At 40.6% G+C, this 12,129-nt stretch overlaps 2 protein-coding genes across 44 annotated transcripts in view; one reads left to right on the top strand and one right to left on the bottom strand.

The window, feature by feature from the left end:
• Positions 1-12,129, bottom strand: part of nrxn2b (neurexin 2b) — a 479,670-nt gene that overhangs the window by 128,972 nt on the left and 338,569 nt on the right. For 42 of the 43 annotated variants that reach the window (XM_073906700.1, XM_073906730.1, XM_073906720.1 and 39 more), the window contains 2 exons: positions 11,764-11,937; positions 180-299 (listed from right to left, as the gene is read on the bottom strand). In XM_073906700.1, the coding sequence (XP_073762801.1) occupies positions 180-299; positions 11,764-11,937 (294 nt within the window). 43 annotated transcript variants of the gene reach the window in all.
• Positions 1-12,129, top strand: part of alpk1 (alpha-kinase 1) — an 859,942-nt gene that overhangs the window by 656,153 nt on the left and 191,660 nt on the right. The gene's annotated exons all lie outside the window — the stretch shown is intronic.

The raw sequence follows: 12,129 nt of genomic DNA, 5'->3' as shown, positions 1-12,129 counted from the left end.
AGTACCGTGCAGTGGAATAAGAAATTATAGACTTTTATGGTGAATAAAAGCCTAAAGGTGGGTGTGGCCTGTTGGGTTTAGGGGCGTGTTTGTTTGGCTGCTCTCCAATATCAGCGCTGTTGTGCAGTATTCAGCAAGCGCAGCACTAACGCACAGGAATGAAGGCGTGTTAAACTCACGGTCGCTGCAGTACGAGCCCCCGTAGGACGTCATGGTGCAGTCGCAGGAGAAGCCCTCCCACTGCTGCAGACACACTCCCTGATGCAGACACGAGTCCTCGCTGCAGGTGCTGCTGGGTCCTGCACACAAACACACACTTGTCTTCAATAACACACACTAATTACACTTCTTTTATTGCTTTTACATAATACAACAAACAGACAAAACACACTTAAATGTTCAGTTTTGAGCTGTAAACAATCACACGTCTTTCACTGAAATAAAACTGATATTGTGATACGCTCACGGCAGTGAAGCTGGACAGGTTGGAATCATTGCAGTTTCTAAGGTAATTAGAAAACAGCTCCACTATTAATATAGAGCTGTCACACAAACACAAGTCACACAGTTTGAACACAGTGAAAGATTTTCAATTTAAGCTCATTCATTCATTCATTCTCCTTCTGCTTAGTCCCTTTATTAATCAGGGATCGCCACAGCGGAATGAACCGCTAACTTATCCAGCATATGTTTTATGCAGTGGATACCCTTCCAGCTGCAACGCAGTACTGGAAAACACCCTCATTCACACACGCACGCACACACACACACACACACACACACAAACACACAAACACACACACACACACACAGTTTAATGATCATCGTCATGCTGAGATAAGATACAAATAACACACTCATTAACACTGCACACGCCTGCATGCATACACACACATGCACATATAAACACACACACACCAGGGGCATCACTAGACCCCATCTGCTTGGTCACGAGCTCCAGCAGGGCTTGACTCTTACTTTTTCAGGAGTAGCACATGCGCTAAGTTGAGAAATTTAGGAGAACATTAGGAGCGCAGTGAAAATGTATTAAATAAATAGTGCTCTTGCCTTATTAATGCACACGAGGAGATCTTTATAAGCAAAGCAGTCTCATTCATTTGAATACAATAAATACACTAGGCTTCATTTTACTGTAAAACAGCCTAAATAGTGTTTAATAATTATTTATAATTAAAGCTGTGGCGAAGCAGTGGCACAGTGGGTAGCACGTTTCCCTCATAGCAAGAAGGTCACTGGTTTGAGCCTTGGCTAGGTCAGTTGGCGTTTCCTCCGGGTGCTCCGGTTACATTGACATAACCAGAGCAGTTTAATCTGTGTTCATATCATAAGAAGATTATGGCTGTATCAATGGCCCCAAACTAAATATTACTAATTTTATAATAATATATATTGAACACGTTATCTTTAATACACAGTAAATATACTTGCGGTAGCTGGATTGAAACACCTTTTCTCCACAGCCCATAAAATAATGTGACTTTTAAGATTAACTTTATCTAAATTAATTTATTTGCATAACATAGTGTACCGATTCAGCCCTACTGCCCACACGGGAACAGTAAGACAATGTAAAGAAAGACACAACTGCAAACTGATGTGCAAAGCTGACACTGTTTATCAGAGCTCTTTATCTCTCTGGGCTTTTTAAAGAAGAGCTGAATATGGGAGTCCCATTATGAGTTAAAGTTTCCTTCTGCCCCAAATTAACACCATCTTCTTTATTAATCTTCAATGGCCTTCAGCAACAGAATCATTTATTATTGATTTCTTATTTAACAAACAATTTTTTTTTAAGTTTCAGTGTTTCATATTAGTTTGCACTACTGACAGGTCAAACCTGCTCTCTCTCTCTCTCTCTCTCTCTCTCTCTCTCTCTCTCTGCTGTAGTGCTGCTGAGAGATTGAGATGTACCAGCCAAAGTTTACACAAAGTAATGCAAAAACTAATGCAATTAAAACCAAAAGCAAAAGCAGAATCTCGGACAAGTCCAGGAAAATGAGGATGTATTGTCAGCCCAGATAATGAGCTGTGTCAGTCTATTTAGTAAAAGGCTTTTCTTCTCTGCGTGTCCTCGCGCTCTTCTCAAAGCTAGACTAAAGTCAGAACAGAACAGCAGTTCTGTATCCAGCGTGTCGCTGTGGGTCTGCATGCAGAGCTTGTGAGTCTGTGGCAGAGTGTTCTCCGTTTCTTGCCAACACAAAGCCGGGCCGCCCCGGTAAAGTCTGTGTGGGAAGCGCTGATGTTGAAGTGGGTCTCACACTAGATGTACCACAGTAGACTATTCTATGAGGCTTGCACGTTGTGCGACATGCCGCCATTCGGTGCCATGCGTTGCTCAGCAACGTATACAAAATCTAAAGACTGCTTGACATGAAGTTATTAAACTAGTAGAGATGCTGTTGTTGATAGCGTCAGCATGTGCTACAGTCCCAATAGATTTCCAACGTAATACACCACAAGTTAGTGTGAAGAGCATGTTGTTTTACCATGGCCGAGTGAATTAAGTCATCAAATCGAGGTTTAAAAAAAAAAGAAAATCGCACATGTGCGACTAGAGTTCGTTTCCCCTGTTGGTGCGGTTGGTTTGGGCAGGTGTGAATGCAGCAATCGTACTCGAGTGCGCACCAAAAGCGGACCAAATAAGCGTACCGATACCTGCTTGAAGAGGTGGTCTCGGTACGCTTTCAAACGAACCCTGGAGCGGTTCGCTTGTGGTGAGAATATGATCCGTACTAAAACAGGTCCAACCGCAAAAATTACTGTGCCTTTTGGACTAATCCAGCTGCCGTAGGCCGATGCGCTGTGCATTATGGGATATGGAGGAAAAATATTTGTTGACAGCGCTTTACCAAGAGAGAGAGGGGAAAACATTATCTGATGGATCGTTGGTAATATTTCCGCAAGATGACCATGTCGCAGTTTAGCTAAATTAATTCACGCCTCCCCCTGAAGTGGCGAGCGATGCAATAAAACACATCGTCCCTCCAGAGTAAAAACGGCATTTTGTGTCTGCCGGTTTTGTTTACTTGCGGGAGTTCACTGGCATTTTCCCGCACGTGAATTCTGACCAATCAATAAGCAGTTTAGGAAATATGTTCAACAACATCTGGCCAATGAGGGATGTGGATTTTGTCACATGACTGCATTTTGGTTCGTTTCAACTGGTTCGGACCAAAGCCAGCATTGTGGTGTGAAAACAACCCAAAGATGGCAGTAGATGCAACAATGCATCATTTATTGCACCTTGGCTCGGACCAAATGAAGTGAACTACAGATGTGAATGCACCCTAAATAAATTTTCCAGTTCACACACGTCTATTTTTAGTCGCAAATGCAAGCGAAATGGTTGCACTGTCGAGCCGTGCCCAGTGTATAACAGCAGTGGCCCAGTATACTTTGAGTTACAGTTCACTATATACAAGTGTAGAGCGCTAATCCCAGAATAAAGAATTTATTCTCTATACAACCGAATCAATGATTGCGAAAGCAATGTAGTTTATTCAAGAAAACACACACGCACACATCACACACCTCCCTTGCTCCCGCAGTGAATCCCGGTTGTTTACATGCACGACAAAACAACACACGCTGCTCATACACTGTGAAACCGGCATCACACCCTTTAATGCAGAGGTGTCGGCACACAGCGGGTTCTGCAAGTCGACAAAATTTTCCCAAATCACTTTTTTCCAGATTACTTTGCCTTCTGCATGTGGAGTCAAGTGACCTCACTCTGGCTGGTTTATACTTTATGTAATGTGTGAACATATTTACAGATCAAAACCAGTGAACTATGAGGAAAAATAAATAAATAAAACAATCGCTCATTAACCTTAATTAGATTAAAATGTTGAATTAATCAAGATCTGGATTTTAGGCCAAAACGCCCAGTCCTACTAGTGTTTCAGTAATATGACGATCATCTTCTTTTGACTAAACATGGCTCCTGTAAGACACATGACAAACTAACGCCGAGTTCAGACTGCAGGATTTTAGCCCCATTTTTGACTCACCGACAGGTTGAGAATTCACTGACAAATACCTGAAATCACAGGTAAATCGGTGCTCGTGCACATGAGTGACAATCACACAGTGTAAACTACCAAAGACGCCAACTGAGAGAATCGCTGATGAGTGGCCGATGCCTGTGAGATATTTGGCTGCTGAATATCTGGAGCTGTCTGCGATTTAAATCATGCCGTGTGAAATGAGTTCTGAATGAAAATAACATCAGCGATCGTCTACAGCAGGGGTCACCAATCTCAGTCCTGGAGGGCCGGTGTCCCTGCAGGGTTTAGTTCCAACTTGCCTCAACACACCTGCCTGGATGTTTCAAGTTTACCAAGTAAGAGCTTGATTAGCTTGTTCAGGTGTGTTTGATAAGGGTTGGAACAAAAATCTGCAGGACACCGGACCTCCAGGAACAAGTTTGGTGACCCCTGGCCTACAGCAATGAGAGAGCAGCATCCACATGTGTGTGTGTACCTGCAGGCCAGCGGGAGGTTGAGGGACAAGTTAAAAGCGCTCATTTTAGTTTATTTGGCCCAAGAAATGAAGGAAAAAACAAGTGGAGGTTTGGCAGGAGCAGTCGTGTCTGTTTGACGTTTTATACAGAAAGTTTCAAAAGAAAGTTGAGGAGAATTTGCTAATTCCCTTCAAACCCAGGTGAGCAAATATGTACGATTTGTGTCCCATTAAAGGCTTCTTTCTCATTATGTAGTTATTAAACAAAAGATATACAACGTTTTTGGCTGTGAGACGTAGTTCTGACGAAGTTGTCTGCGATTCTTCTTCTTGTAAAGTCATGCAATATAAAACCCCTGTTGCCGATCCATCTTGCAGTGTAAACAAAGCAGTGACGAAACGCTAGCCCGGATAGTCATGCAGTGTGAAAACATCTGTATCACGACTACAAAAATCCTGCAGTCTGAACTGGACATTAGAAGAGATGTGTCTGTACATTGCATTGATTTCTACTATTTATATAGAATAAGAATTATAGGAATACTCACATTTATCCGCTCATTTTCTTTTCAGCTTAGTCCCTTTATTAATCTGGGGTCGCCACAGCGGAATGAACCACCAATCAATATATGGACCAGCATATGTTTTACGCAGTGGATGCCCTTACAGCTGCAACCCATCTCTGGGAAAACATCCATATAAACTCATTCACACACAAACACCCTAAGGACAATTTAGCCTACCCATTTCACCCGTTCTGCATGTGTTTGGACTGTGGGGGAAACCGGAGCACCCAGAGGAAACCCACGCCAACACGGGGAGAACATGCAAACTCCACACAGAAACACCAACTAAACCAGCCGGGCCACAAACCAGTGACCTTCTTGCTGTGGGTCGAACTTTCTACCACTGTGCTACCGTGCAGACCATGAATACTTTATTTATTTATATTATTCTGTATAGCTATTTTTTAAAGAAAAAAACACTATCAGGGTGGGTGTGCGCGCACACACACACACACACACACACACAGTTTGAAGCAGCTCAGCTGTTTTCATCGCTGATGATAATAATAATCATAAATGTGTTTGGATCTAATCTACATGATATTCTGAGTAATGATGCAGCTTTACGTCAAACACAAACATTTTTATTAGGATATCATATGAACAGCAGATTTAAGTTTACGTTTCTGGAACTGAGTGGCATATTAGTATATAATATTAGATGAATTGTGCAGTAAAGTTAGTGTTTTTCCATCTCTTTCAGTGCTGGAGGTCTAATTAACAGCCTCCTCTGAAGCGTGAGTGCTGGATATTACTCTCATTACTGCTGAGCTGATTGGCTTAAAATTAAACACTAATGAGGGACAGTGATGAAGCCTCTGTGTGTGTGTGTGTGTGTGTGTGTGTGTGTGTGTGTGTGTGTGTGTGTGTGTGTGTGTGTGTGTGTTTTCATTTTTTGGTCAATTTAAGTTGTCCTTGCTAAATAAAAATATGAATCTCTAACAGACTTAATATTCAGGTGTGTGTTTGAGTTCTATATCTGTGCATATCTGTGCGAGTGTGTGTGATTTATCTGTGTGTCGAGTACAAATAATAACAAAAATGTAAAAAACAGTGATATTACTAACATTAATGTAATGTAATGTGACTGCAGGTTTACTCTACTGTCATCTCTGAGGCTGAGGAGTAAAGCCACACGAAATCCCACAGTGATTTCGCTAAAACACAACCCTAGTCCATCTCTGTGGTGTTTGCAGAAGAGGACATGTGTGTGTGTGATCATATTCATAATCATATTCATAATTTATCAGCAGTTCATTAGTCAAAATCTGTGTGTGTATACAGTATGTGTCTGTAAGAGGGATAGAGTGTGTGTTTTGTGTGTTTGTGAAGGATTGTCAAACACACACACACTCACATGAGCACACACAGATAATACACGCTCACTTGACTCAACACACAAACGCACAAACACAAACACACACACACACACACACACACAGCCATTTACGCTTACACACACAAATACACACACACACTCCCTATATAGAGGTAAAGTTGGTTTTATATTGGCACAATCAGACTTTCTTCTTAATAATATAATTTCATAAAAGTATTATTTACAAACTCTAAATAGTGAAATCATGTGATCAGCCAATGACTATCAAAGTACAACACTGTTCACAGTCAAATAAACAGTGTTAATGTTGTCTTCAAGTCACACCTGCAGGTTATTTCAGACCCAATATTCAAAGTGCCGAGGTAAACAATATAGGGAGTGTGTCACAAGCCGTTACTGAATAGATGTGTGTGTATAAAACCAACTTTACCTCATACATACACACCATCCCTCTCTCACACACACGCCTTTTAAATATTTAGCCTGTAGGAGATTAATACTTTTGTTCAGCAAGGACACTTTATAATCATCATTTTGGTCAATTTAAAGTCACAAAATAATAAACAATTTCATTTTCAGAATGCTGCTCTTTATATTAATACCTTTTTTTATTTTTAGGCGCCTTTCAAAGCACTCAAGGACACCTTACAGCAGATTACAAGCACATCATAAAAATGCAAGCAGTAAAAATGACAATCAGCATAATTAAACCAGCAAATCATTAAAAGCTATCCTAAACAAAAACGTCTTTATCTGAGATTTAAAATTGGAAATAGAGTCCATCTGGCGAATGTGCAAAGGCAGGGAATTCCATAACTTCGGTGCTGTACAACTAAAAGCCCTGCCTCCAAATGACTTCATCTTAAAGTGTGGGACAGATAACAGTTCAGCAGAAGATGATCTCAGTGAGCGTGAAGGAGTGTACAAATGAAGAAGATCAGAAAGATAGCGAGGGGCCAGGTTATGAAGAGCTTTGTATGTTAAGAGGAGGATTTTGTATTGTATATGATAGTGAACAGGAAGCCAGTGCAGGTGAAAGAGAATTGGAGTTATGTGATCAGAAGTACGCGAGCAGGTGACTATCCTAGCTGCTGAATTCTGAATCAACTGTAGTTTATGAATTTGTTTATCAGGAATACCAGAGAGAAGCGAGTTACAGTAATCAATCCGTGATGTAACCAAAGCATGAACAAGCACTTCAGTACTTTGTTGTGAAGGGCGAAGTCTTGCAATGTTACGCAAATGAAAAAAGGCAGAACGTGAGATATTACTAATTTGAGAACTAAATGAGAGCATGCCATCCAGTATAACCCCAAGACTTTTCACTTGGGTTGAGAAATTGACTGGGGAGTTATCAACAAACAGGGTAAAAGATTGAGCTTTGGATAAAACAGATTTTGAGCCAACCAAAAGGGCTTCGGTTTTACTGGCATTTAACTTTAAGAAATTATTAGTCATCCATGTATTAATCTCATTTAGACATTTGGTAAGGTCTGAAGGGGGTGCGATGTTGTAGGTTTTGTGGAGATATAAACTTGTGTATCGTCTGCATAAAAATGAAAATGTATGCCAAAAGAACGAAATATATGACCTAAAGGTAGGATATAAATAATAAATAAAAGTGGCCCCAATACTGACCCTTGAGGAACACCATGAAGGACTGAAACAGGATCGGAGAGTCTATTCTTTATCTGCACAAACTGTTTTCTGTCACTTAAATAGGAAGAGAACCAGCAAAGTTTCTATTAACTGGTGAATGCTGAACAGTAAAACACATCACAGTGTCCTCAATAATATGATTTAATAATAATTTTCATCACTGAGAACCATCATAGAGGTGTGTTAAATCATCTGATCCTCATATTACAGTGATTCTGGAGGATCACTGAAGACTGCAGTTAGCAGTATTGATGATGGGAATACAGCTCTACATCACTTTACTGCATATTCACATAGAAGAGATCATTAAATGGCACTAATAAAACACAATTTCCTTATATTTCACACTCAAATATGACGAGTCAATACTCAAATAAAAACTCAAATAAAATATCTCACATAATCAGCCACACGCAGCATAAAGCGGAGACTTCTCTCAAAATATCATCGTTAATGAGTTCATCAAGTGATTATCAGTAATCACACACATACACCTGGTTAAACAAGGTGTAACGCAAGTCACGTGATAATCTGTCATAACCACAATAAACTATTACCTTAAACCTCAAAATCCAGCAGTGTTCAGTCCACTTATGATCATCAATATAATACGGCTAATTTAGTCAAGAATAAGCCGCTCATTTATTAGCTCAGCATCAGATAAATCCCCTAACATTAGCCTAACATTAGCCTAGCCTTACCTTATAAACCGACGGATCTCCTCCACACTGTCTGTCACTCGGCTTGAACATGCTGGATCGAGTAAAATCCGACTCAAACACCGAAAAACCGTAACCGTAGTTAGCTGCTTAGTTTGATTCGCTAGTCGGTGAAAAGCTTTTCGGATCCGTGAAGAAACTCTATCGTTATCCATCTCCGTCGAAAAGAAAAACGGTTTCCCCTGAAGACCGCCAAATTTGAAAAATGAGCGCGTCTTATTATTATTATTATTATATTGTTGTTGTTGTTGTTGTTGTTGTTGTTGTTATGTCAGCTCAATGAAAAAATAATCATTACTACTCGCATACGTTTAGCAAACAAACTAGTATATTTATCAGTTTCGTTAGGCTTGGGGCGTGGTCGAAACTCAAGAAAGAATGTTCCGATTGGTTTCTGAATCGGTAAGCATCTGTGATTGGTTATTACTATGGCCAGACAGAATCTGCTGATATTTTTTTTGCGATTTTCGCGCAAAATTTTGTAAAAATAAAAGAAAGAAATCAACAGATTTATGTGGAATGATTTTTGGAAATATCGTAACTAAAAACTTGATATATGAAATAAAAATACTTTAATATTTACTATGCAAATCCAATTAGAACCACTTAATTGGTAAATAAAACAAGTCTTTCATATGATATACCTACCAAAAGACAAAAAATATTACTGTACAAACTGTATTGTAAATAAATCATAAAAATATTTTCATGTTTGTAATAATAATACTGAAATTAAATTAAAAACTGAACAAATATAAGTTTACACACATTTACACAAGTAAATAAAGACTCAATGAGGAGCTGCAATTCATCGCTGCTAAATGTGTTTAAAAAAGTATTTGACAACGATAATCTTGCAGCGTAGTTTACTCTATGATATATGGATATTGATATTCATTTTATATTTGATTAATGTAAATATAATAAATACATTTGTCATATAGGAATCTAAATGTTTTCCTTTTGCATTAGATTTTCATATGTGATATTAAGCTAATCCTTTTGTTTATTTCCTCCAGACTGGATGAAATCTCGCCTGATTGCTGTAGAGTTCTGCATATTCAGTCTGCTGGTGGAACAAGCCACAGCCGAAACGACCCACACAACTGACGCATTCCTTTAAGTTCTTATGCAGCATAAAGTTATTAATGCTAATGTGTTTGGATATAGTGAAGGATTCTGAGTGTATAAATATTAAAGATGCGGAAACAACAGTAAGATGCAGCTGAAGCGCTCTGAATGCAGATAATGAGCTGACCTTATCACAGCATAAACTACTGTTTGGAGAACGCTGAACACACACACACACACACACACACACACACACACACACACACACACACACACACACACACACACACACAAGAACACTGACAGCAAATCACATCTGGGTGTAACTCGCAAACGCACACTGACAAAACACACATACACACACATACACAAACACACACTCACTATCACACTGACAAACAGTATCATAATCAGTCAAACATACACTCAAAAGTCTTTCACACTACTGCTACTGCAGTGTGAAGTACAACTACAAAGCAGAAAAAGTTGGGAAGTGTGGAAAACGCAAATAAAAGAAAGAAAGAATCAATTTCAAAATTTTCTTCGACACAAGGGTGTAGATTTGGCATAGAAAGAGGGGACGTGTCCCTACCAATTACTGATATGTGCCTACCAATAATTTAATCAACTTCAAAATACAGTAATGCTCCTTTAACTCTTAATCTAATCTCCCTTTAACTCCTGTTCACAACCCTTAAAGACGTTTAGGGACTGAAAACAGCAAGTGATGAAGTGTTTCAATTATGTCCCATTCTTCCTGCTTCACAATCTTTAGATTGTGGCATTTTGTGACTTAAAATGCGCCACAGATTCTCTATTGGAGACAGGTCGGGACTGCAGGCAGGCCAGTCCAGTAGCCGTCTCCTCTTCCTCTGCAGCAGGACTCTGTAATGTGAGCTGAATGTGGTTCTGCATTGTCTTGTTGAACTCTGCATGGGCGTCCCTGGAGCAGAAGGCAGCATATTGAGCTCCAGAATCTCTCTGTGCTGTTCAGCATTAATGGAGCATCAAAGAAGAGCAGGTCACCTTCGCCAAGAGCACCAACACAACCCCAGACCATAACAGAGCCGGGCTTCTAGATGATTCTTTCCTGCTTTGGTCTGGAACACTCAACGTCCATTTCTCCCATTAACACCTGAAACACTGAGCACAGGACACTTCTCCACCATGTGATGCTCCATCCCAGACGCCTCCGAGCCCAGAGAAGTGGACGGCGCTTCTGGACACTGTTAACATAGGGCTTCCTCTTGGCACAGTGCAGTGTTGGCTGGCGTTTGTGGATGTAACTCTGTAGTGTGGTGCTTGTCAAAGGTTTAGCGCAGTAGTGCTGAGCCCATGTGCTGATCTGGCTTATAGATGAAGGAGGACTCTTGATGCAGCGCCCCCTGAGGGGTCGGAGGTCACGGTTGTTCAGCTTAGGCTTGCGCTCTTGTCCTTTACGCACTGAAACTCCTCCAGATTCCTTCAGTCTTTAATGCTGTTCTGCACTGTTGAAGGTGAAATATCCACATGTCTTCCTCTCTTCCTCTGAGGATCATTGTGTTTCAGCACTTCACTCATCTCCTCTCATATTTGTGCTCAAACTGCCGATCCTCGACCCATCTCTGCTCCTAAAGCACTAGAGCTTTCCTGATGAGCAGATCATCATCACCATCACCTGTACACATCACATCATCATTCAGCAGATCACCTGATCACTGCCCTAAACTGATCCTGGCTCTGTTTCTGGAGTGTGTTGAGCTCTGAATGACAGGAGAGGATGGAGATTCACCAGACACAACAGCAGATATTGTGTGTTCATATTGGTAAACACAAGTCATACCACACTACTTTCTCTTTTATTTGTGTTTTCCATACTGTCACAACTTTCTTTGTGTGTGTGTGTGTGTGTGTGTGTGTGTGTGTGTGTGTGTGTGTGACTGACCATCGCAGCCTCTGTCCACCTGTCCCACTTTGTGCAGTGCGTCTGCCAGCAGGTCTGGTAATCTGCCGTTCAGGTCTATGGAGGCGAGGCAGCCCTGATAACCGTCCCGCGACGCGATCAGCTTCGGCAGGCTGTTGTACATGCTCTTCGCCACTCCACCGATATACAGCTCTCCTGCGCGAAACACACACACACACACACACAATTGCTCATCATTACCTTGTTGTCAGAAACTTGTTTGAGTGTCTTTCTTCTGCTAAACACAATAGAAGATATTTTGAAAAATGCTGAAAACCGGTACCCATTGACTTCCACAGTATTTGTTTTTTCTACTGTGGAAGTCATGGGCTACAGGTTTTCTACATT

This window comes from Danio rerio, chromosome 7 (assembly GCF_049306965.1).
Source record: "Danio rerio strain Tuebingen ecotype United States chromosome 7, GRCz12tu, whole genome shotgun sequence".
NCBI classification, from domain to species: Eukaryota; Metazoa; Chordata; class Actinopteri; order Cypriniformes; family Danionidae; genus Danio; species Danio rerio.
Note: the sequence above shows the minus strand (reverse complement) of the source record. Positions and strands in the feature narration are given on the sequence as shown.